At 38.5% G+C, this 26,130-nt stretch overlaps 1 protein-coding gene across 2 annotated transcripts in view; it reads right to left on the bottom strand.

Annotated features, from left to right (window-relative positions):
- The window catches only part of DPH6 (diphthamine biosynthesis 6), a 212,956-nt gene that overhangs the window by 5,104 nt on the left and 181,722 nt on the right, over positions 1-26,130 (bottom strand). The window contains exon 15 of one of the 2 annotated variants that reach the window (XM_054828769.1): positions 17,383-17,669. The exons of the other annotated variant lie outside the window; for it this stretch is intronic. Within the exon in view, the coding sequence (XP_054684744.1) occupies positions 17,635-17,669 (35 nt within the window). The 3' untranslated portion in view covers positions 17,383-17,634. Of the gene's footprint in view, positions 1-17,382; positions 17,670-26,130 lie in introns of those variants that run through there. 2 annotated transcript variants of the gene reach the window in all.

The raw sequence follows: 26,130 nt of genomic DNA, 5'->3' as shown, positions 1-26,130 counted from the left end.
CACAGCTCTAGAGATGATGTAAGCTCCCTCATGCAATACTGATGATGCACTTCAATCACTCTGGCCTGGGATATTTATCTGAATAGGAGTTAAGCAGCTGCTTTGAATTCCAGGGGAAGTCTGTTGCCATGATATACGAGACAAATGACCAATATCAATTTGGATAAGGCTGTGAAACTGCTTTAAACCTGTGATTACCTAAGCCAGTCTTTGAAGCTATGACAATAAAAGAATTTGTGTTCTTTGCTACATAACTTTCAAAATCTAATCTGTGTTGTGAAGATTCTTAAGCTATGTCTAGATTTGTCTCCCTTCTTTCAAAGTCAACAATTGATGAATGAGCTTTCCTGTTGCATGGTAAATACATAATAGCATTTGTTTCAAAAAAATTAAAAAGTAACTGGCATAATTTAGACTTCAAACACCCCCCTACCCCCAATTTACCATTTCAGGCCTATTTGTAAAGTATACATACCCCAAAATGGGCAGGGGGCGGGGGGGGGGGGGGGGAAGAAATTACAGAGGGAATTGCAGTTGCATTTGGAACTCAGGTCTCTACAAACACATGCTTGGTCAGATGCCAAAACAGCCACTCAGATCTGCGCAAGTCTGTATTTGCAAACAATTCTTTCATAAAAATGTATCTTCAAGGATTTGTCACATTTCATTTCAGTTTGTCTGCATTTATGGACCCATCTACACTGAAAGGCTTTCTGCTTGTCACACCAAACTAGTTTTAGTTGTAACAATGAAAATGTCTTTTTCAAGAAATCACGTAACAGATGAAAATACAACCTGGACTGGAAGCACTAAAGCCAGTGTTAGCCATCCTCTTTCGCCTTGTCCCTAATACCAAAGAACCATTTCAGATGATTGCAACCTCTTCTGTGAAGGATACGTTTATTAGGATCCATACTGATAGGACTCTGCCATTTTGGTCATAAAATACTGTGAGTTGTGTAGGCACAGATACATACAAAACAGAGTAACACTGCACCCAGCAGATCATTCACCAAATGAAATTATAGAATCATAGAATAGTTTGGGTTGGAAAGGACCTTTAAAGGTCATCTAGTCCCACCCCCCTGCAATGAGCAGGGACATCTGCAACCAGATCAGGTTGCTCAGAGCCCTGTCCAACCTGACCTTGAATGTTTCCAGGGATGGGGAACCTCTCTGGGCAACCTGTGCCAGTGTTTCATCACCCTCATTGTAACAAATTTCTTTCTTATATCTAGTCTAAATCTACCGTCTTTTACTTTAAAGCCATTACCTCTTATCCTATTGCTACAGACCCTACTAAAAAGTCTGTCCCCATCTTTCTTATAAGCCCCCTTTAAGTATCGAGAGGCTGCAATAAGGTCTTCCCAGAGCCTTCTCTTCTCCAGGCTGAACAACCCCAACTCTCTCAGCCTTTCCTCATGGAAGAGGTGCTCCAGCCCTCTGATCATTTTTGTGGCTCTCCTCTGGACCTGCTCAAACAAGTCTATGTCTTTCTTGTACTGATACAAAAACCTGCTATAAAGGGAAGACCACAGTTTTATTATATTTTACTGCTAGTCCTGTTTCTGTGGTGCACTTCTTGTCCCTTTGGAATCTATCCTGAACCCGTAAAACCAGTTCTAGCAATGTTTTTACACTGGCTATGATGGAAACAATGAAAGTTGCTGTAGGCTTGGATGGCTACCCGCAGGAGCCTAAGCAACTCTTTCTACAGCAGAGCAGAGGAAGATGAGCTGTGTTTCCCTGCATGCCTTACTGATAACTCCTCCTCCCAGAATCAGTGAGGACAAGTTGCAAGTGTGCAACGTAGCAGCCATGGACCTTCCTGTTCATGGGAGATACAAGAAAGACGAGTGATTGGCTTATCTTAATCCAAACGAGCTAGTCAGTGAGAATGCCTGTGCTCTGCACCACCAGCAGCAAGAGGAGAGGGACAGCTGGCCTCAAATGACCAGCTCTGAAGGAATCCAGAAGTTGCCTCTTCCCCTTCCAGCCTCACCAACCTCTCCGCTGTTCCTCTGCTTCGACGGGAGGTTGTGGGAAGGAAAGAGGGCTCACGAGTAATCAGGGAGGGCACTGACATTTACAGGAACCTCACTTTTCTAGAGCTGAGTCACTTGGCTGAGTAACTATGGAAGTTGTTTTAGACTATAGCTAATGCATTTAGAAAATAGAAAATTACTAGACAAAACAGTTATTTTTAGTGCTGGTTTGATTGTGGGCCTGTCAGCCTTGGCAACGCATCTCTTTTATCAACCTGCCACGATACCTTGTTTTGTTTTCAGAGCAAAGTTTGATTAAAGACCAATTTTGGAAAAGTTACTCGTGGGCGTTAATTAGAGCTTTCTGGACTCTGCAGGGTTTAGCTTATGATCCGTTTCACTTACTAAACCCTGTAATTCAAGTTACATCAAGATGGGAATGAACCAACCCCTTTCTATTCTTCTGAAGGCTTCTGTTTAGCTCAGTCATGAAAGAACCTCTCTCCTTTCCTTCTCTCATATGTAATTCTAATTTCTGGCCTTTCTTAAACAAAATTAAAAATAATACTTCACATCTATAAAGAGTTTTCAAACTAATGAACTGAGAAATATCCTTGGAGCTTCAGAATAGGGTAGGTAAACTTTAGGAAGTCTTTGCTTCTAAATAATGTTTTTGGTGGTGCTCAAGTATACTATACATCTTAGGAAAAACAGGTAAACATATTTCGCTTCCTCTGCTTTTTTTCTGGGAGTGGAGTATTGTTATTCTGTAAGAGAAGGTCCCTAGCATTCTTCTCCTCCTCCCCTCTTAGTAGCAGACAAGGAAAGCCTTTTGCCTTTCTGCAAGCAAAAGGCCAGTTACTAGCTCAAAAAAATCTTAAAAAGGTGGTTGATGAAAAAAGACTTAATAGTACTCTCAGGTAATAAGTAGCAGACTGAAGCAGAACTTATAACATGATACAGTTAAAATTAGGACCTAGGTAATAAAATGAATGAAACGAAAACATCATTGGGATACTATGCAAATACAAGCAGACAAAAAAAAAAGCAGCCCAAAACAAAACGTGACTCAGCTACACTGGGTATTTGAAACTAGGCTAGACAAAACAAGAAACCACGTACTAAAGAGAATAAACCTGTGAAGGAGAAGATGACCTAAAATGGTCCATCTCTGTTTTCCAGCAGACAGCCTGCACAGGAGAACTGAGGCTGAATGACGTAGGATATTAAAGCAGAGTTCATGGATACTACAATCTTAAAACATCCTCTCTCAAGTATACATTCTCTCCCGAACTTCCTCCCAAATTCTGAAACCTAAACTTCAGCTTAGTTGGAAATGGTATGAACTCTTCCTAAAGCTGTACAGCGTGACAGATGCACCAGGAATGCTGAGGAAGTAAGCAAATCAGGCAATCGTAATCTTCAAATGAGGTTTTATAGTGATATTTAAAACAACTACAATTTCAATCCCAAATGCCATCCCTAAGACAATTACATGCCACCTAACTCTCTCTGGATAAATGTAAGTTACCTTCCAAAGTACACACAGTACCAGTCAAATTAGGTACGTTATCATGCACATCAGCAGCAAGTTGCAGAAAGAAATGTGACTCTTTTAAAGACAAACAAATGTTGCTGAGCTCTTCTGTGCATTAGTTATGGCTGTTTCTCAGTAGAAAGAATTAAGTTTTAGCTTCCATAATAATTCTTTCAAGCTGCCGGCTATAGCTTAGAAAATAGCAGAGCATGAAAACTCATCATTTTGTGTTTTCCAGTGTTCTGTTTTTAGCCATGTCCTATATACAAGTTGAGAATCGGCCTATGCAAGGTTATAAATGTGCACTTTTGTTTAAAATGTCATTAACCTTCTGCACTAAATAAAGAAACACTTAAGCATGCCCTTCCAGTACTCACAGTGAGGTCTAAATATAATTTCAAAGAGAACGGAGGACTGAACTTTCTGAGTACAATCACTCAGGGAAGAACTTGTGCTTTTTCTAAAACCGTGACAGAGTGCAAAGATCACGAGCCTGTTTTCCCTGTGTGCTATTTTTCAAGCCCGTAACGACCCAATCTCTTTAAGGGGTGGATGGTTATTGAACTTGTATGCCAGCTGTGCTCAAAAGCTCTGGGGAGGATGGGCTGTAATGACACCAAGCAGGGATGAGTTATGAATGGAGACAGATTATTACAAACATATAAAACAGTAAGGACCCATTTTTCAAGCGGCATCTAAGAACGCATTTCACAGTATGTGCAAGCACTTGTTTGCTCATGTAGTCATCTGGAGGCGCCTATGCGGACAGATAAAACTGCAGGATTCACTAGAGGCTCACACACACACGTTTTTTGTTGTATGCAAAATCAGATAAATGTGCACTTTCTTGATTTTTTTCACCCTGGATTAATTGAAAACTTGGTGTGAAAATGATCAACTGCAACAGCACCTGTGCAGTAATTATGAAACTTGCTTTCTCACCTTCAGGTCATATTACAGTTACTGACTCTTGGCCCGTAGTCCAAGAGCATGAGATGATGCAGATTTGCAAGTTGTAGGACAGTTGGTTGTGGTGCCCTCCAGGTAGGGTTGGGGACACTGGTGGGGCAGTGTGTGTGGGAAGCTCGGCTGTGCCTGCTGGTAATTCAAGAACTTTTATCTCCAGGGCCTGTCAATCTGGCACCTTTCACAAGTGTTAAATTCACTTAAGTGTATTTTTTAAGAAGCTGTCATGAGACATACTGAAGCAAATATGTCCTTCAGTGGTTACACATGGACTTGGTTGTAACAATGTTTGTTAAGTGCTTTGACATCCCCAAACAATATGTTTGGTACAGCTTCCACGTTTGTTCGTTTATTCAAGCCTGCTAAATAGTTTCTACAACCGATGGGTTTAAGAAATATCTGACTGGACATAGTGCATCCAAAAAGCCTGACCGTGAAGAGATGTTTATATAACTAGTGGACACCGCATACATCTGCTGGTGGGAGAATTTAGTCTACAAACAATAGAAAAGGCTTCTGAAAGACTTTGTGGCAAGCACCTTTAGACTGGGTATGCAGAAGATCATATGGTCCTTGCTTTATGTCAAGTTAAGCTGTGATCATTTAAAATAATACTGATGGAATAGTTTTCAGTTTCTAGGCCAGATTCTCAACTGCTGTAAATTGTAGCTATGCTAATTTACACCTGCCAACGAGCTTGCATATATTTATATATAGTATCATGCGCAAACTAATGAGGTTATTTCTAGATGTTTACCACTGTAAAGAGCTCTGAAACTTTAAATCTATCTGCTGCACCACTCATGTAAACAACTTATTGTAACAAAACCAGATGAAAGTGCACCAAACATGTTAAATGCATTATTAGGTTGATGAAGATCATTCATATTGATCCAGGTCTGGCTTCACAGCACAGTTTAATCAAAGCTGCCTGGAAGAGGTAACAAAGAGTGGTCATGGCATTCACTGCCTTTTGTCCTGAGGTCACTGATTTAATCCTAGAGTGAGTCTACAAATGACGAAAATTTCATTACTGCTGCATCTGACAACCTATCTGAAATTAGCTGGAGCAGACTAAAAGGAAGGGTAGACCAGTATTTAGAGGAGGAACAAACCCCAGCTTCTGTTTTAATGGGGAAATCATGCTGCCAGAGGTTGCTGATGATCCACCCAGCAGTTTGTGGGCTCTTGATAGCCACACAACTACCTCCCCTTGATCTGGCAGATTTACATTAATTGGATTTTTATCCTGTATGGCAGCGACCCAAGATATCAGTACCCTCTTATTCCCTACAGTCAAGGAAGAAAAGGAGAGAGATGAAAGTCTTTTGTTCCTCTTCATGGCCTCCAAGGATGACAAATAAATCTCACTGCTAGTGCTTCCTGTGTAATGTGGGCTCATAGTTTGTTACAGATTTGGGAACAGGAGACTGGGAGAGTCATTCAACTGTGTCAACTGACAGCAAAATGAAAGAAAAAGGGTCTGAAACTTGGCCACATAGCGATGTGAGCTGCTAGTCATTTCTGCTCTAACTTGAAGTCATTAACAGCATAATTTATTAACAGCCTTCAGCAAGACGTACGTGTCATTTTATCAGGCACTGAATAAACACTAAATAACAGACAAGGTCTACCATAAAGAGTTTACCATCAACATAAAAAAAAGACAGAGCTGAAAAAGGAACATAGGACAGGTAGGAAACTGAGTCATAGAAAACTGTGCCAAAATTACACGATTTGTTAAGGTAATTTGTGGAAAAGCCAACAACTGACCCCAAATTCTGACCCATCACACATCTCTCCTTCCTCTTGAGAGCACACCCCAGTGAGCACACTTGCAAACAACGATACAGTGGCCAAGAACTGAATCAGCCTTTTGCTTGGACTGCCTTTGGATCCCTGGATGTTAAAATCACAGTCCCAGAAGAGCACTGCTGCCCGTGTTCCACCTGCTCTGTTGTCAAACAACTTCACTGCTCGGAGGCCTCTGCCATTCCTCCACCATCAACAATTGGGGTGGTTTACAGGGTATTTGAAAGTTACCTGTGGGCTTTATGCCAAAATAGTCTATCATATCTGTCAAAGGGCTATACAGCTCACTGTCCTATGATTGCTTAATAAACATTACTATATGTTTTATACCACAGTGTATCACAAAAGGCTGCAATGGAGTTAAATTATTACACAAATATAGATATTTAAAAAAGAGTGTTTCATCACCAAAATAGATGGTCCTAAACAACTGTTTTTAAGAAAACTTTTGGAGGAGGCCTGTTGGAATTATACAAACTGCACTGCCTTCCGTAAGTCTGGTATATTGTGTGATTTATAGCCACACGGGTGACAGGCACAGTACAGAGCACAGCCCAGCAGTGAATGGAAAAGCTGCCCGGACCTGGCCTGTTGCTTAGGGGTTCCAGGTTCCCCCAGGTGGGCCCGTCCCCAGACCCCACAGGCGGCCCAGCACCCACAGGTGACCCCTCAGTCAGCAGCACCCACGGTTCCTCTGCTTGAACGCTGGCTCTTTCGACAGGCATTTCTAGTTCTGGAGCCTTAAGCCACGTCTCTGCCAAAAACTATGTTAGCTCAAAGAGATACTGAAAATGCTCAGAAGGAAAATGATGTGATGCTTTAACCACTTTTAAGAAACATGAAGTGTGAGTGATGGAAGGGTGACCTTTATCTTTCCCACAAACAGAAGGCCAACCTATACGGCACAGCGAAACATGCTTTTGATTTATCCTTGTGCCTCCTTCTGTTTTAAAGATGTGATCTGTGGTATGAGATCTGGTTTTAACAATGTTGCAGGACTGCTAGAGGGAAATAAATTGTTCGAGAAGAGATGTCAGCTCTAAAGTAAAGCAAAGATGCCCACGCAGCCCTCTCTTTGGTCAACACTGATACTTTATGCCATGGGCCTTAACTTGTCAGGGAATATCATAGCCGCTGCACTGTAAAACGCAGTAGTGAGAAGGACAGGCTATAGAAAGCCATCAACATCTGTTCACTGAGAGCCACTCTTCTCCTGGAACATCATCACTGGAGTGGTCTTACCAGTATTTTCTACACTACATTACCTGAATGAGTAGGCTTCTTTTTTTCTTTCTTTTTTTTTTTTTTAAAAAAAAAAAAAGGCTTCTCTTTCAAGTTAGTTTTTCAATTATACTGCTGCTAGGAAGATTCATTAGAATGAGGCCATCACTTCTTTTTCTCTTTTGCAGAAAGCACATGCTGGTAGAAAAGAAGGCAACAAAATATGCTCAGCCTAGCTGAATTTTTGCCAAATCACTTTGCAGGGCAAAGAAAACTCCTCTACAACCTGTCACAAGAACACTTAGGGTCATTAAAGCCCTACAAAGTCTGGTATGACAAAAAGGTGAAACATGAAGGTTCTAAAGGATTAGTCATCATCACCAGTATCATCACCGTCATCATCATCATCTAATCATCAGCTTCATTTTTGACTTCCCAAGAGCAAAGAGGCAGAAGAAAGGAAAACTAACTGGATCTTATCATGTATAGTCAGAACTTCATGCTAAATACATTTGTGTCCTCCTGCAAATGTTTCCATTTGTAATTCTAGCAACTAATTTAGGTAAATCCAGCACTTTTAAATGCCACCAACATCAATACTGCCAGATTCAAAGTTATTGGCACATCTCTTTTTAGTAAAGCATAGCACAAAAGAATAAAATAATAATCTACTTGCTTAAAATATAAAAGTTGGTTATTTATTCCTTCAGAATTCTAGCTTTCTCTCAGGGGAAATCTGGAAGTTTTAAATTCATTGATCCTTTGCTTTGCCACTATTCTTCTCTCCTTTGACCTTTTAGATATTTTTTGTTTGCTGTCACATTTTTGCTGATTTGTTTTTAAATCATAAATCTGATTTTAGCTTCATTTTTCTTAAACCACTTACCACAATCCTTTAGAAAAGTCTACTTGCAGTTTCATTCTTAAGGCCAACCAAAGATTTACAATATGCTAAACTGGGCAAATATTCTGTAGTAATCAGTACAATATATTTTATCCTCCATCATAATAATTTTTTCTGGCTCCATGTCGATATAACTTTTTCTGCTTTTTACAATGGTTTACAACTTAAATAATTTAATACAACAGTTGTTATATTTTTATTGCAAGCTTATAAAACTTGTACAATAAGTCTCTTCCATGCAATATATTAAACAAAGAAATGACAGAGAAGAAGGGGAACTGATGATTACTGAAACTGTAATTCAGTCTCCAAGTTCTGAACGTGTCATAAAGCACTTCTGGCTCACTTGCGTACAGCACATCTTGTCAGCGTTCCTCAAATGAACCACCTCTCCGTATTCAGTTCTCCTTACCCGTTATTTTAATGATACAGGAAAAACAACGGCGATTTTGCATTTCAGGCAATGTATTGACGAGGTGGCGGTCAGGGGAAAGGACCCAGCGTGAAGTACGAAGGGGCAGGACTGCCATTGCCAGCTCTGCCACCGAGTTGCTGGAAGTCCTTGAGCAACTTCTCTTGGCTTTAACAATGTGTACAGAGCTATGTTTTATTTAATTTTGCAAGGGCTCCCAGTGCCGTAAAGACAGGTGTCTCCTTAAGTCTGAGGCAGGACCTTTGTGTCTGATTTTCGTGTTCCTGAGCAACTGCAGTCCTTGATGCTTTGTAAAATCAAACTGAATTTCATACTTCCGTTTTTTAGAATAGGAAAAATACTTTCCCGCCTTTGTGAAATGCTTTGAGATCGCCTGATGAATAATTGTGACTGCCTTAGTATATCTGACAGCTTATGTAAAAGACGCTGTTTCAATGCATCCCTCAATAAGACTCTTTTAAACTATGTTTTACATTACAGACCCACTTTACATACTTTTACAGACACAGTTCTGTCCATATCTACAAAGTAGGTCACTGTATATCCACAAGAACATACAAGTCTGCTACTTCTAAAACTCCTTTGCTGATAATATACATAAAAATAATATTGATCTAAATTTATGTCAGAAGTAAATTTTACTGACATGGAACTGCTACATTTATTTCTATTTTTGGAGGAATTATTCATATTTTTGAAACTTAGGATAAAAACTTCAACTAGCTGTGGTACAGATTCTTCATCACCTAGTTCAGTAAACCATTTCTGCACAAAATGCATCACAGAAACCCTTTTCCTCTTTGCTGAGACTTTTAAAAGAAAAGAAGACATCACATATACCTTATAGAGGTAAAGCATTTCAGTTTCTAAGGCCAGGCTTGATAAAAATCTCCAGAAGATATTTTTGATGGCTTGGCCAAAAAAACCCCATAATTAATTCCTGTAAATCGTTTAACTGCATAGTCTTAATGCTCCTAATACAAAGGCTCTTTGTCTAGACGATTAAGATTTCTTAGTAGAAATCAGCTTGTGACTCCTAAGAGATCAACATAGTCAGCTGAGAAATAAACTTACAAACTTTTCTATTTGTCTGAAAATATGATAAGACACCAAGTTGGGCGGGAGTGTTGATCTGCTTGAGGGTAGAATCATAGAACAGAATCATCGAATTGTTTAGGTTGGAAAAGACCTTTAAGATCATCAAGTCCAACCACACAATCTGGTGTCATCTGCAAACTTACTGAGGGTGCACTCAATCCCCTCATCCAGATCACAGATGAAGATATTAAAAAAGAACTGGCCCCAATACTGAGCCCTGGGGAACACCACTTGTGCCTGGCCAGCAACTGAATGTAACTCCATTCACCACAACGCTTTGGGTCCGGCCATCCAGCTGTTTTTTTACCCAGTGAAGAGTATGCCCGTCCAAGCTGAATCAAATCCCTCTATAGGAAGGCTCTGCAGAGGGATCTGGACAGGCTGGATCAATGGGCTGAGGCCAACTGTATGGGGTTTAACAAGGCCGAGTGCTGGGTCCTGCACTTGGGTCACAACAACCCCATGCAACGCTACAGGCTTGGGGAAGAGTGGCTGGAAAGCTGCCTCAAGGAAAAGGACCCGAGAGTGTTGGTCAACAGATGGCTGAATGTGAGCTGGCAGTGTGCCCAGGTGGCCAAGAAGGCCATCAGCATCCTGGCTTGTATCAGGAATAGTGTGGCCAGCAGGACTAAGGAAGTGATCGTGCCCCTGTACTTGGCACTGGTGAGGCCGCACCCTGAGTACTGTCTTCACCTTTGGACCCCTCACTACAAGAAGGACATTGAGGTGCTGGAGTGTGTCCAGAGAAGGGCAATGAAGCTGATAAAGGGTCTAGAGAACAAGTCTTATGAGAGGCAGCTGAGGGAACTGGAGTTGTTTAGTCTGGAGAAAAGGAGGCTGAGGGGAGATCTTACCGCTTTCTACAGCTACCCGAAAGAAAGTTGTAATGAGGTGGGTGTTGGTCTCTTCTCCCAAGTAACAAGTGATAGGACAAGAGGAAATGGCCTCAAGTTGTGCCAGGAGAGGTTTAGATTGGATATTAGGAAAAATTTCTTCACTGAAAGGGTTGTCAACCATTGGAATAGGATGCCCATAGAAGTGGTTGAGTCTCGATCCCTGGAGGTATTTCAAAGATGCGTAGATGTGGCCCTGAAGGACATGGTTTAGTGGTGGACTTGGCAGTGTTAGGTTAACGGTTGGACTCAGTGATCTTAAGGGTCTTTTCCAACCTAAATCATTCTATGATTCTATGATAAAGGATTCAATAAGGGTGGGCATATTAGCAAGAAATCATTTGGAAGGCAGGAAAAACTACTAAGGAATAAACAAGAAAGCATCCTTGTAATTTTAATCATTAACTCCTTAATGCTAGCCTGAACAGATAAATCAAGATCACAAAATGTCTAAAGAATGAGCTAGTTTCCATATGGAAATGTCTAAAAGTCATCCATTACTATTGCTGCTTTTCATATAGCAGACACTGAAATCAATATGCTGCACTGGTTCAGTAAATTTGTCTCTTAACAAGTTAATAAAACAGTGATCCCCACATAGTCTTTCTATGAAACTTTCATAGAAAAAAATGAGAATATTAAATGCACTAAGATAGGGAAGATCTGCTCCATTTGCTCTGCAATGATAATCTTTTACAAAAGAGGATTTTTATTATTAATTCTTCGCCTTCTGGGGATATTATAATTTCCTAGAATGTAAAAACGCCTTAAGCACAGCAATTTGCTGAGCTAGACTGAATTTCAGGATGTTTCAAATGAGCTGATAAACAACTGCATAATTAGCAATTATTAGATCAAGACTGTACATTACAGATATACGAGTGAACCAGCCAATGGACAAGCAAGTTGCAGATATTGTTTTTAAAACTGTGAGTCACTGTTACGCTTTGACGTGCATCGCAACTTTTCTTTTAAAGAATTAAATACCCTACTGCCTATTTTTTCTTTAGAAATGCAGATTATTCTATCAACCAAATCCTTGGGGTCTTAATCATTAGACACATCCATGCGCATGAATAATAAGGAGTTTACAGGCTGAATAAAACTCATGCGCTAAAAGTGATTAGACTGAATTTTTTTTTTAATTAAATAGTTACAAATCAATTGTATACACATGTTAAACTCAAGATCTAGTATATTTCTTAAGCCTTGAATTCTGCAGCCTCTTAAAGAAATATATTATTTTACCTTACAAAATAATGAATGTCATCAGATATACTACAAAAAAATAAAGTGTAAAATTAATGTAATTTGTGGTACCACCTCATTTTCAGGACCTGGGTATTTGTTACTTATACATATCATTTTGTCAAGCGGTCAGAGAGCGGCTGGGAAATGTGGCAGCTAGATGAGAGAGACAGCACTAAGGCTGCTTGAGATGCAGAATGAAGTTACTAGCTGAGTTTTTCTCTAAAAGAAACAGGCGTGGAACAGTTAGTAGGGCTGATACCTATAGTGACAGCTTTAGGTTTCAGCACAGATCTACCAAAATGATATGTCCATTGAAATGAATGGCACAGTTCATACTATTCACAATTACTGTTTTAATTCTGACTTGATTGCATTGAGGAGGACTACTTTAAAAGAATCTACAGTGATTGATTAATATTAGTCATGAGTGCTATAAACATCATTTTTAAAATATGAAAATTCAAATTCAAAACCACTGGTTTGCACCACGAACAAATTATATTTTAAATTTAGGATGGAATCATTCTTACGTAATTTACCAGTTTAAAAGCTAGATGCCTAATGAAAAACAGCCCTCTGTTCCAAAAGATTATTAATCCCATTGTAAAATACACTATAGGATGAAGGGTCCCTTGGAGGTGTCAGTCACCCAGCACAAAGAACCTAGGTCATTAGGTTAAACAAAACAGTTAACTTCTTTTAGGCAGTTAAAAAAATTGATCTTATCCTAGCTGTCCAGGCAGCTGCGAATTGCGTCACTCTTGTTTATAATAGCAACACGGAATTTAAATGGACCTCTGTTTAATAAATTTATTACTGCAGACGACTTCATTGCAGAGTCCCTTACATTAAATGATCAGCTAATCCCCCCTATTTCAAATTCTTCTGGAATTGTCTTCCAGTCTCAAAACACCAGCTTCAAGTGGAAATTTAATCAATGTTCATAAAAGACAATAAAGCTAAAATGTAACACTTGTAACAGCAGAATGTTTTAGACATACTTTATGTAGAGATATATTACAATCTCTTTGTCTAGTAAACTTTTCCTTGTCACTCCCATTGCTCAGAAGAGTTTTGTTTTAAAAAGGTGCAGAATACAGAAGTTTGCCATTCAGTAATTCTAGCTTGGAAGAAGTTTTAGAGGAAATAGATCAGCTGCTTAGAGGCAGTTATAATCAGAAAAGCAACTATATAAACTGGAAGCTTCTTGCTCGGATCTGCTACTTTGTAGTCTGCATTTCCTCTTATCTTTGCAACTGTGAGAGCATTTCAAAACCCTTATAAAAGTGATTGGTCTTCACATTTATCATGGCTGCGGGGCTAAATTTAGACTTTAGGCCAAGCTTTATTTTAAGTGTTGAAAACAAAGAAGCTTTCTCTGACAGGTTAATTAAAATAAAGGAAGCTATTTAAATCTGCCCAAGGGCATGCATGTCAGTGGTAGTCTTAGTGGCAACATTTGGTGGGCAGTGTGTAGATGAGGTAGTCAAATGGATGCTCCATAGAAAATAATTTTTTATGCAGCAAGCGCATCAATACATGCTATTAGGTAAGCTATATGCACATAATTTTAGCCCTAAAGAACCAAATTTAGCTAAGACTATTATATTGGTTCTGCTCTAGCTAATGTTATTATTAACTAAGGGTCGCAAAGTAAACCTTCATCTCCTTTTGTGAAAGTATGAGGTGCTAACTCAGTGATATATTTCCCTACATTTATAGGATTACTGGCACAGAATCCTTATACAGCATCGTGGAGCTGGGAGGTGGGGAAAGGATTTTGGTGGAACAGGTTGCCATTTCTTGTATTCTGGAGTTCTGCTAAAGAGTTTTAAATAGCTGCATGCAGTAGCAGCATGACTGCAGAAGGTCATGCTAGTAGCCTACAGGGATCTCAGAGAAGAGTGATAAAGAAAAGCCATTCATATAGCAAACTACTGAATTTCTGGACTTGTAGGTGGATCACTATGATTTGCATGGTTTAGAGAGCTCTCTTCTTTCACACATACTGTCCTCTATACGTATGGGATTCTATGGTGCTGATTTTAATACTGAATGTGTTAAACTATTTTAGGCAAACACTAATCAATACAAGAAATGCAAAAAATAGTTTAAATTTGGAACAGGATTAAAGAAAATAATTCTGACTCCATTCTAAGTCAATGGTAAAACTAGTAATTTCAATGAGGTCATCGTGACCCCAAGACCATATGATAAGGTTTCAACACTGAAGAAAACAAATGCGCCTGATATAAATGAGAGCCTGCCCTAAGTAACCCACTAATTTGCCCACCCCAAAACCCTCCTGAAAACTGCACAAGGTACTGCAGAGAGGAACTGCGCAGGACAGTATAGGGAATGCTGACAACTGGGAATGTTTTCTGGCACTATACCATCCTAGACATAGCTGTAATTACCTACAAAAAGAGACTATATTGGCTGGTGGGACATAAAGAAATTAACCTCACACAGTGACCTATGTTAAGAGATCAAAAGAGGAGCACCCAGTTGGCAGTCTTTGTTTTTTCTTCTGATTTGGTTCAAGATCAATTAACCATCAATTAGGAACAGGTCTCTCAATCCCAACAGTTCATTGTCACCTTTTGAATCAATGAAAATGTCTTCTAGATAAAGTCAGCCAGCCAGAGCACAGCAAGGCAAAGCCACCCTGCCTCAAGATAACTCCAGAAAAGGAATCACTGCTGTTAAAGGAAATCCATGATAATTTTGCAGAAAGGCCCAATATTAATTCTTCATTTGTTATGAACATCAAAAAAGAAATTATCATTTGCTTATATACATACAGAATAGTGTCAGACATAAGAAATGCCTGAATGCTGACAACTATGTTGCTTCTCAATAACTTGGACTTACTACATGGTAAGAATTAGATGGTTTTAGCAAGAACCATTCTGAGATTGAGTAGCTTTTCAATTTTTCTTCAAGTACTTGTAAAATTTGTATGTTATCCTCACCTAATGCCAATGGCTGGCACACTTTTCTCATTGCTAGCTTTAGCCTACTATCTTAAGAAAAAAATCAGAGAATATACTCTATGACAGAGAAGGATACAGTTTGGCATATGTCTATACTATACTGTGTTTGACACGTCCGTACTAGGAAGGCTAATGGAAGCATGACTTTAATATTAGTTCTGACAATAAGAAAAAAGACTTGAGTGTATGCAACACAATCACATCACTGACTCTTTATAATGCTCCACTGGTTATGCTACTGTTATGAATTCTTAGAGTACAGCCTATATAATTCCACTTTACCAGTACTATTTCATGGGTTTGACTGCAGGTCATGTGCATACATTGCTGGTGCTTTACTTGCAAAATTAGTCTTATGTATGCAATGTTTGAAAAGTCTGGCCTAAAGCCACAGTATTCTCGAAAACGGTTAATTTTTAGTCTTTGGTCTTTGTCACAGCCACTAAAACCATTTTAATAAGAAAGACTTAATTCTCTCATAATAAGAATAGACTGTGTATCTTCTGTTTATATATAGATTCATTTACTTACATGATATTGAAGTTCCAGTTACCATGCGACAGGTCAGTATCTACCACTCTGAGCACAGCTTTACGCATATTTTGTAAGCCAAGACCTTTTATTGCTCAACAGTATGTCAGCTCAGTAGAATGAAATATTTTCTATAGCAAATGCATTGTTAGAAACCAAACCAAACTACTGAACCCAAGCTGTCAAAAGAAAATGAAGTATGTGTCTTATGTGGTCCATGGCACCACACACAAAACCAATAATAATTTCACTTTTGCAGGACAAGCTGATGTGTTTAGTTTCTGTATCAGTTTCTTTTCAGTTTACTGTTCTAACATTACAGCAGTATATTTTTAGAGGTGATATGTTGGAAAGAATACTGTGATTTGAAATGCAGGCACAGTTCATCAATACTGTTAATTTCTTAAGTTTCAAAAAAGAAGGCAGCTTCTCAGGAAACTACAACTACTTAAAAGCAGCCATTATACATCAGATTTATCCTATTCTGACTTTCCCTCTTCAATTTTATGCAATGTTCAATGGAATTTCTCATGTCTCATAAGCATTTCCCATTTTAGATCCTGGTCACTATTTGTCTCCAAACAGAGTAGACTCTCCTATGAAGAATAATAAGCCATATTCTTTTTTGGAACCACTTTAATTAAATTAGGTACTAACCAGAATTCTCTGAAGGTGATGAGTAGCTGAAAAGGAGAAGGGAGGAATATTGTCCGCAAGAAATAATTTTGTCAAGAAAGCATGTGCCCTCCTGAGCGACTCTGTGTAAATCATTGTCAATATGTTGTGTAAAAGGCTATTTTACGATTGTATGACAGTTCGCTATATGGACTTCACTGCTTACAGCAGTTTGCAAGTTTCCTTACAAACATTAAGGAAAAGTACTTTCTTTCTCAGGCTTTTTAAAAGACACTCATTACTCTGAGACCAATTCCTTCCCATTGATTACAAATCATTCCATTTTGCCGCCAAGTTGCTTCCTTGTCTTCTGTGTCTCAGTGCCTGCTCATTTCCCACTGCCACAGACTATTACTTGAAGGAGGAAAAAGCTCAGTTTAATCATTAAAAAAATGAAACAAATAAAATCAGACTAGAGACAGTAAATAGCCAGAGCCATTACTACAAAATTAACTATCAGGAGCAAACTGTCTTTTTCGTCTAAACTTTTAATTACTAATTCACAAATTATTAGTAAGTTTACTACTTACTGAGAAAAAATAATTCATGCTAACCTTTAAAACTATCAGTAATTTTTAATAGCAAACATGCATGCTTTAAATCCAAAACGCACTTACAGATTTCAATAGCCAATCTTTCTTCATCTTACTCTATGGCCACAACATAAATGAAAATATATTTCATTGAACTGTATCTATAAGTAACAGTAAAATTTGCTACCAACAGATAAAATACTACCTGTATAATGACAACAAAAAAGAACCAAGCCAAGAAAACATCTGTCAGAATGATGATGATGATAAAATCCAAGCTTAGCATGTTTCAGGACAGTCAGTATGTATGTTTTTTCTTTAAAGCAAAAGGAATTCAAAGAAAGGTGTTAAGGTCTGGTTAAGAAATATAAGCTGACAGCAAATTATGTACCAAGTTTAATTAGAGAATCTATGGCAACTCAAACTGTGTATCCGAAAAAAGTAAAGGGATTAGATCTGAAAGACCCATTCGTGTAAATACGGCGCTATTTTCTTTAAAAGATGGTCTGACCTGATGAAAATCCCGACTCCATTAAAGTTGAAGGGAGTTTTGCCACCGACTTAAGAGAAGCCAGGATTTCATGAACTGCGTGTTCATTTACATCTGTTTACATCGTCCGCTTTTTATGTCTTTTAGCATTTTGGAATCTGCACTCCTGTGCAGAAGGAGAGTAGGCTGGAGAAGACGTTTGGCTAGAATTCAGGAGACGAAGGTTCAATTTCTGTCACAGGCTTACTGAGAAAACCTGAATAAGTCACCACCTCCTCCTGTGGTGCCCAGGTTCCTTCTCAGTAAAATTCAGGTGATGATAGTAAACTCCTTTCTAAGTTCCCCTGAGATCAAAAGATAAAAAGTGCTACAGCTAGGTATACTTTTTTTATTTTTCATAACTAAAACCACTGCTTACTAAATTCCAATAAGAAACCAGTGTGATATCCCTGAAAGCACAAGATGAAAAACATAACCGGGAATTTTAGAACCTTTTTTTGCTTAACAAAAACATGTAAGAAAGAAAAAATAGCTTTTAGGTTGGTAGTAGTGGCAACTATTAAAAACATTCCATATGTAAACACATGACGACTAAAGAAACAGTTGAGGAATAAAAGTGGAAGTCCATAATACAATTAACATGCTTGTAAAGAAAAAGTCAGAATAGTGGAATCTCTACTTCCAGGTAATTCTTTGTTACAGTAGGTTGTATATTACCCTGGAAATGTCACTAATGCTGCATTTCATGAATTTTCAACAAGCTCCGCATGGACAGAACACCGAGCAAGATGACAGTCTTTCTTTAATCGCTAACAGTTTGAACTTACTCCAGTAGTTATAATTTTTTTGGTCCACAGCCTGTAGAATGGCTGTAAACTATCTGGCCTTTCAATTTAGCTTCAGTCTTGCAACGAAATCTGTGTGAAAGGTTCCCTGTGGCTACGACTTCTATCCACTTCAGCAGAAGGTCATGCTTATGCTTTTAGGGACAATAAAAGGTTTTAGCAAATTTTAGATAAATTCTATTTCCTTCCTGTTATTACTTGACTTTTTATGAGTTTTATCTAACATAAAATCTGTGATCCATAAAGAAGGCACGCAACAACAATCACAGTCAAACAGCTTTAAGTCAACCTAGTGAACTAGTCAACTCCAGTTCACAACTACAGGATGAAGCTTGGGGGTAGATGAAGAAAGTTACCTCAAACACCAGATTAAAACACCCGTAGGAGCTTTAAGATCACGAAACAGAGTAATGAAGCTAATGCAATTAATTCCAAACATGCAGAAATATTTAGCCTTTAGGAGGAGATAAAGATTCGTATCTGGTCACAGAGCATTTATCAAATGAACTAACATGGAATTGTCACTTTGCAAATTTCACACTACTAGTAAAACTAACAAGTATTGCTGCAGGAACACCAGCAGTTGTTTTACAAAATATTGGCTAAAGATTAGAGTGTGTCTGCAAGTCTGGCTTTTTAGTGAAGGTGAACAATTTGGGGGGAAGGGTTGTGCCATGAGAACTGTATCAAGAGCTGTAATGTTGAATCTGATCATTTCAGATGCAAAATGTACTTTTCCCCGATTTCCAGTCTTGCAATTTAACTTGCAAGTATATGAAAACCAAGGAGAGTTGTTTCATTCTAATATATTCTAGCCTTTGCAAGAAACCTGTTCTCCCATTTTTCCTGTGAGGCAATGGACGGCAGAATAATAGACAAGAAACAGCCTGTAAAGTACAAGATCAACAGTACAGGGCCAAAATTTGTTTTCTATTACTTGGAACAGTCTCTCCAAAATAGAATTCTAGTATATTAAAAAATGAGTTTGGAGAACCCTGAACAGCTGTTGCCAGTGCTGGTCCTATTTTATGAATAGAGAGACCACTTCAAATGCTAGACACTGCAAACTAAGAAGAAGCCAAGATGAGTTTGCAGAGTTGCAATCAGCTGCAAATAACAGTTTGCATGCAAACTGAAGTAAAACATCTTTGAGATAGACTTCATAATACCAGAAACTTAAAATGGTTTCTAAAATCACTGAGCCTGAATCTCAGCTGAGAAGAAAATATCTGAAATTTCTTAAAACTTCAGAAAGTGTCAACAGCCTGCTTAGCCAAATAATGAACCCATGAAAAACCCAGAAAATGTTAAGCAGTTCAGCAAGACAAAGGTAAAAAGGAAAGCTTAATACTTTAGCTAAATATAACCACAAAGGGCTTGTATTTACCTAAATATAAACCGTAGTTAAAACAGCATGAAGGACAAGAACTCTGTACTTCAAAATGTCTTCTCTATTCTAAGATGATATTAGGATCAATTGAGTGACAAGAGGAAAATTTTCTTGGCATAGAGTCGGGAGCCAGAGGAGATTCATGTGCACCTATATATATATATATATATGTATAAATATACATGAATATGTATATGTACTTTTTTTAACTGTAAGAATGTTCCTACCCCTTTATGTCTAGTCTAATATTCCAAGATGTGATAAATCAAACGGACTCAGAAAATGACAACGAGAGAAAACATAATCTTATATAATAATTTTGGCATCTTTTAAAATATCAGGGTTTACATATCTTTTCCAGTAGAGTTATTAAAAATGAAAGTTCCATAGGTAATAACAAGTGAAGTGCTTTAAATAATATTTCAGCTTTAGTAATAACCATAACTGAAAGCTGTACGTTTTAAGTTTGTAAATGTTATTTTACTGCAGTGTCATAACAAACTAAAGTAGATTAGAAGCTTTGTATTAGAAAACCTGGATTATTGAAAATGAAGAACTCACTGTAGGTTATCTTAGGTTTTTACAAGGAAGGAAATGATACAGTCTAAATCAAGTTTCTTCTGAGCATCTACTCTTTCTGGCATACTTTATCTCTGCATCCTGTCAGGTAACTAGATGTCAGCATTCACTTAATTTGGCTGAGCAGCATGGAAAAGCTTGAAATATCTTTATTTATATTATGAAAGTGAAATTCCCATCATTTAAGAAAATAATGAAAGAATACAAAAAAAATCAATATTTCTAAAAACATATATCATATAGACATAAAAAGCACAGGAAAAAATCTATTATGCTTCTGAACAGGGAAAGGAAAATATTTGTATGCACAACATTACTTTGGCACGGAAGCTGACCTTTTTTGATAATAATAATTAGTTGCTCAAACTAAGTTAATTTCACAGACTATGTTTCCAAGGGTTAGTTTCACATATAAATTGTTCTTGTGTGGACAATGCAAAATTTTTGCATTTCATTTAATTTTCTAATCTTCACTTCTGATTTAAGGTATTTATCACAGTCCTCTGGTTACTAGATACTTAGTTCTTCAGGATTGTTAAATATTTGTTGTAGGATTTTTATTGTTTCCCCTTATAGTCTTTATATGAGGCCACTTTTAGCAGGATAATTTTAGACATAAGCTTCAGTTCAGAAAAGTAGATACACGTTTATATGGGTGGAGCAGGTATGCGCATACCTATGGTATGGTGCCACATTTGCTAGTGCAATTTTCTTAAATAGATTAAACTATATATCTTAAAAATAAATAATATTTCACATGGGTCAATTTGCATGATGCATGCGCACATATATAAAGAATTTATAATGCTGTACATGCTACTGTTATATTTTGCCCTTTCTTTTAGAGCTTCTTCCACATTGATGCCAGTATATTCTAATAAAGGATAACACGGTATTTCCTACAGTTCCCACATACTTTCTTAAGTGTTCTATTTTGTTTTTTATCTGAAAGGCTTTCTGAAAAATAGGTAGTAATAATAATTCACAGCTCTTTTGTAACCTAGAGACATGACCAGGATTTACATTACAAACTACATTATCTGTGAGTGTTCTGCAGTAACTAAAACATAAGTATTTATAATCATACCATCTTGCTGTTCTTAATTGATAACATGAGGTTTACTATGGGAATTATATAAATAATAGTATTATTTCTCAGTTGCTTTTATATAAAGAGTAAAAGGCTAAGTTATCTCTGCTATAGGTCAATTTTGTGTACCATGAAGTGAATGTACAGAGGCTGCTTCATGCTCTATTTTCAAACTAAAATGTGATGTGTCACTAAGAACCCAGAAAAAAGTATTGCATTGCTTTCTTCTTTCTCTCTCCTATTTTGCCAAATTTTAGAATGTATGTTACGATATCATGGAATCAACATGAAAGAAGGCTATTCTGTGCAGTGCAAAGCCCTGAATACACACACCCCAAGTCCTGTGTAGAACTGTTTTTATAAGGAGAGGAAAGACAGAACACCATCTGAAAAACATTAATAAATCAAAGATAGTTTAAACTCATGAAAAGTTTTTGGTGCTTAAGCATAACATACTTAGGAGGCCATGAGTTTTCTAGGGAGTCTGGTGATCTTGTACAAACAAGTGTGGAAGTCATGGACAAACTGCGCAAGATCAGTGACAGAGGGGACAACAACAAACTAAGCCTACTCGGTCAACAACAGTGAGCATTTCAAATGGCATTGGGACGGTCTCTTTAACTGAAAACCAGCCCATTATTACAAATTAACAACTAAGCAACTGTGGTATATGATGAGAGGTGGCACTTTTTTTGTAACCTCTCAACAAATTAAACCCAAACTTTGGACTTTACCATGCAAGCTGTAGCCTGTCATAATCACTGACTTGCATACTGCTTCAGAAGAAAGTTCCAGTTTGCTACGGAATCACGATACCAAGGCAAAGCTGAACTTCTCTCCTGCATCAAAGCTCTGCTGCTCTGGCCGCTGACTCTACTCCCACTTTGAAAGGAGTCCAGCTGTCTCCATGCAGATTCCAGTGGCAGTGAACAGCACTCAGCACCTCACAGGAGACACATAAGTATCAGGAGCCTAAAAAGGAATGTTTTGTCTTCAAATACCTCTCTTCCTCCTGTTAATACAAAACCTGTTCTTTTTTAAATATTGGCAACCACCAACAAGACGGATGTGTAGCATGTAGGTTGGTGTGAAGACTGTGTGTCATCTATCAAGTTTCTTTTGTTTCTGTGCCACTATTTTCCTTCTGAAGTGGGGACAAAGAAACATATTAGTGACTCCTAATTTTAGAAATAACACGCAGTAGAATCCAAGCTGTGAATTTCTGTACACATGTTTTTGCTTACTACTTCTTGCTACCAATCATATTTTCAGCACAGAAGAACACGTTTTTAAAACAGAAGCTTTGGCTTTATAATCCTGCTTGCTATGCTCTGGTTTGTGTCAGTCACATCTCCTTTTTCTGGATCAAGAAACTTAAGACTGCTGCCTCTTGATTTTTACATCTTTTTTTGTTGCAGATGGCTCACTGTGTCTCCCTTCAAGTTTTACTCTTGTACCATGTTTTCCATGACTTGGCCTGAGACATGATTTATGTGGTCCAGAACAAGGGATGAATGCAAGTAAAAAGAAAGGGTGAAAAAGAGAATAGGAGACTAAAATGGAAGTGCAGCAAAGACCAAGCAAGTGGAGTACTTTAAGATGAAGCCTTGCGTTTTCATCTCCCTATTGAAAATGAAGGATCAAATTATATCTTTGGACTGGGTCAACTATGCTGAAGTTCTTTCCTAGTGATATTAATAACACAATTTCTGTTAATTTCAATAGACTGGGATTTAATTTCACCTAAAAAGCAAAACCACAGTAGATGATTATGTTTCATGTTCAGCTTGACTTGGCTTTCTGAGCTCAGATTTTCAGTATTTTCTGAAACTTGGGCTTGTTTTATGTGTCTTGGCATGTTATATATCAGAACAGGGACCATCCTTTGGATGAACTAGAGACTGTAGTCTCTCACTAGAATCATTCTGGTTCGAATGGTCCAAGGTCTTTGTGTTGGGTTTGCATGGTAAGGTTTTGGTAGCAGGGTAGGGGGGGCCTACAGGGGTGGCTTCTGTGAGAAGCTGCCAGAAGCTCCCCCTGTGTCTGACAGAGCCAACACCAGCCGGCTCCAAGAGGGACCCACCGCTGGCCAAGGCTGAGCCCATCAGCGCCTCTGTGATAACATATTTAAGAAGGAAGAAAAAACCAGTTAGAGAGAGCTTTTGCAGCCGCAGAGAGGAGTGAGAAGATGTAAGAAACTCTGCAGACACCAAGGTCAGTGCAGAAGGAGGGGGAGGAGGTGCTCCAGGCGCCGGAGCAGAGATCCCCCTGCAGCCCCTGGAGAAGACCATGGTGAAGCAGGCTGTCCCCCTGCAGCCCATGGAGGAAGGATGAGGGGGTGTAGAGATTCCACCTGCAGCCCGTGGAGGACCCCACGCCGGAGCAGGTGGAGGCACCTGAAGGAGGCTGTGGCCCATGGGAAGCCCACACTGGAGCAAGCTCCTGGCAGGACCTGTGGACCCGTGGAGAGGGGAGCCCATGCCAGAGCAGGTTTGCTGGCAGGACTTGTGACCCCATGGGGGATCCACGCTGGAGCAGTTTGCTCCTGAAGGTCTGCACCCCATGGGAGAGACCCACGCTGGAGAAGTTCGTGAAGGATTGTAGCCCATGGGAGGGACTCCATGCTGGAGCAGGGGAACGATGAGAGGAGTCCTCCCCCTGAGGATGAAGAAGCGGCAGAAACACCGTGAGATGAACTGACCGTAACCCCCATTCCCCATCCCCCTGTGCCGCTGAGGGGGGGAAGGTTGAAGCCGGGAGTGAAGTCGAGCCCGGGAAGTTGGGAGGGGTGGGGGGGAGGTGTTTTAAGATTTGATTTTATTTCTCATTCCTCTACTCTGTTTTGCCTAGTAATAAATTAGATGAATTCCCTCTCTCAGTTCGGTCTGTTTTGCTCGTGACGATAATTAGTGAGTGATCTCTCCCTGTCCTTATCTCGACCCACCAGCCTTTCGTTACACCCTTTCTCCCCTGCCTAGTGAATGAGGGCAGTGATAGAGCGGCTCTGGTGGGCACCTGGCCTCCAGCCAGGGTCAACCCACCACACTTTTGCCTCTAATTCCATAGCTCCTCCCAGCCAGCGTGCGATGCTCTTCCATCAACCCTTGGACAGCTTTCATTTGTGTGTCACAAAAATAAACAAGTTTTCCTATGTTTGGGCAAGCATATTTAAGTATTACTGTTTTGCACGAAGTGTATTGTTTGCTTTTTTCTCCTAAATGGCATAGTGGGACTATGATATGACTGGATATTTTTTAAATGTGTGTTACAACATGGAAAACAATGTAAATGAGCATTGTAAGCAGTGTGCTTAGAATAATTCCTGCCTAACACCAAACACTAAAATGTTCCTTCCAATTAACACTTGCCAAAGACATTTTTTTAAGTGGCATCATATGGTAAACTTACTGCAGAATAAGCACTGTGGCATTAATTTCTGTAGCCAGGAAGTATTACGTAGCATGTTTCCCATCAAAATGAAATTTTAATATGCTTTAAAACTTTGCAAAACTCCTGCATAAAGTATTTTCTAACAAGTTAAGCCCAAAATGACAAGCAGTACTTTTAATGAAAGCACTGTTAAACAGCTGAGCTTTCTGTTTCCAAATTTTTAAAGGATCAAAAGTTTACGTGGTTTTCATACCATCACAGCTAAAAACAATTACAAGAAAAAAAATAGAAGAAAAGTAAAATTAAAAAAGCCTAATATAAAGATAGAAATCCTGATTATTTCTGTTGCTGTTACAGTTTGAGTGACCCAAATACTTGATTAAATCACAGCAGGTAAGTTACACTACGGGATATAAACCAAAAGAATTGAAAGCACATTCTATGTAGTTAATGCAAAGAAAAAATAGAGTAATCAGCTAAATTAGAATATATTTATTTTCATGTATGTAATTGTAGAAAATGCCTTAGGCTGGCTTCAATTAGTCATGCTTTTCATAAAAGTCTGGAAATGACAAGATCCCTTGACAATTCTAAAATGATGAAGTTATGCCCAGTAGAAGAGCAATCTCAAAACAGATTTGATCTCAGACTCCTTTCTGGAACACGGCATGCATTTCAATGAACTATTCTTCAGGGCTCTACTTACCTATTCTTACTATTGTGCTGCCTCCAAACAGCACCTAATTTTGAGAGCAGCTGAGCATCTGTAACTTCAGCTAAGAACTTCAGGAAAATAAAGCTCTATAATTTGGCCACCTTGTGTGAAGTTACCAAGTCACTTAATTCTTCTGTGCCACAAAGGGGAAGCTACTTGTACATCTGAAATGGTTCTACATCCATAGCATCAGTATATGGTTGTGATACAGTGTGACAGTAAAATAGGTGAGATACTGCTATTTGTCTTACATCTAATTTCACCCCATTATCTGGTATACTGATTCATAAATTCCTGGCAGGATGACTAAAGGCAAGTCAGTACTCTGTAAATATCAGAAACAGAAATCTTCAACATACTCTTTTATTTTTTCTTTTCCTAGCAATATTAGAATTAGGTGACAAGAATTAATTTTTATTTCCAAAGTTCATAAAGTCTTTATCTCCTGATAAGCCAAAGTTATGAACAAAGTTTTGAAGTTCTCTAGAGGTTTGAAAGTTGTACATTTTAGAGCTTGTAAATTCTTATTTTTAAATTGTTTTTCAAATCCTACTAAAACCTGGTTTAAATTAGTATTTAGCCCCCATATCAAATGATATAACCATCTACTAATGTGTTTAAATAAGGACAACAAGGGTTTTCCAGTTGAAGATATGACATTACTGATGACAAATTATTTAACTTCATAACAGGATTCTTCATCCTCAGGTGTCTCAATCATTATCAAATAAATTAGACCCTGGAAACACATTGGCTTTACATTGTCATAAGAAATACTGCAGAGATATCACAGCCC

The sequence above is a fragment of the Grus americana genome, chromosome 5 (genome assembly GCF_028858705.1).
Source record: "Grus americana isolate bGruAme1 chromosome 5, bGruAme1.mat, whole genome shotgun sequence".
NCBI lineage: Eukaryota > Metazoa > Chordata > Aves > Gruiformes > Gruidae > Grus > Grus americana.
The sequence above is the reverse complement of the archived record's forward strand: the minus strand, read 5'-3'. Positions and strand labels throughout refer to the sequence as shown.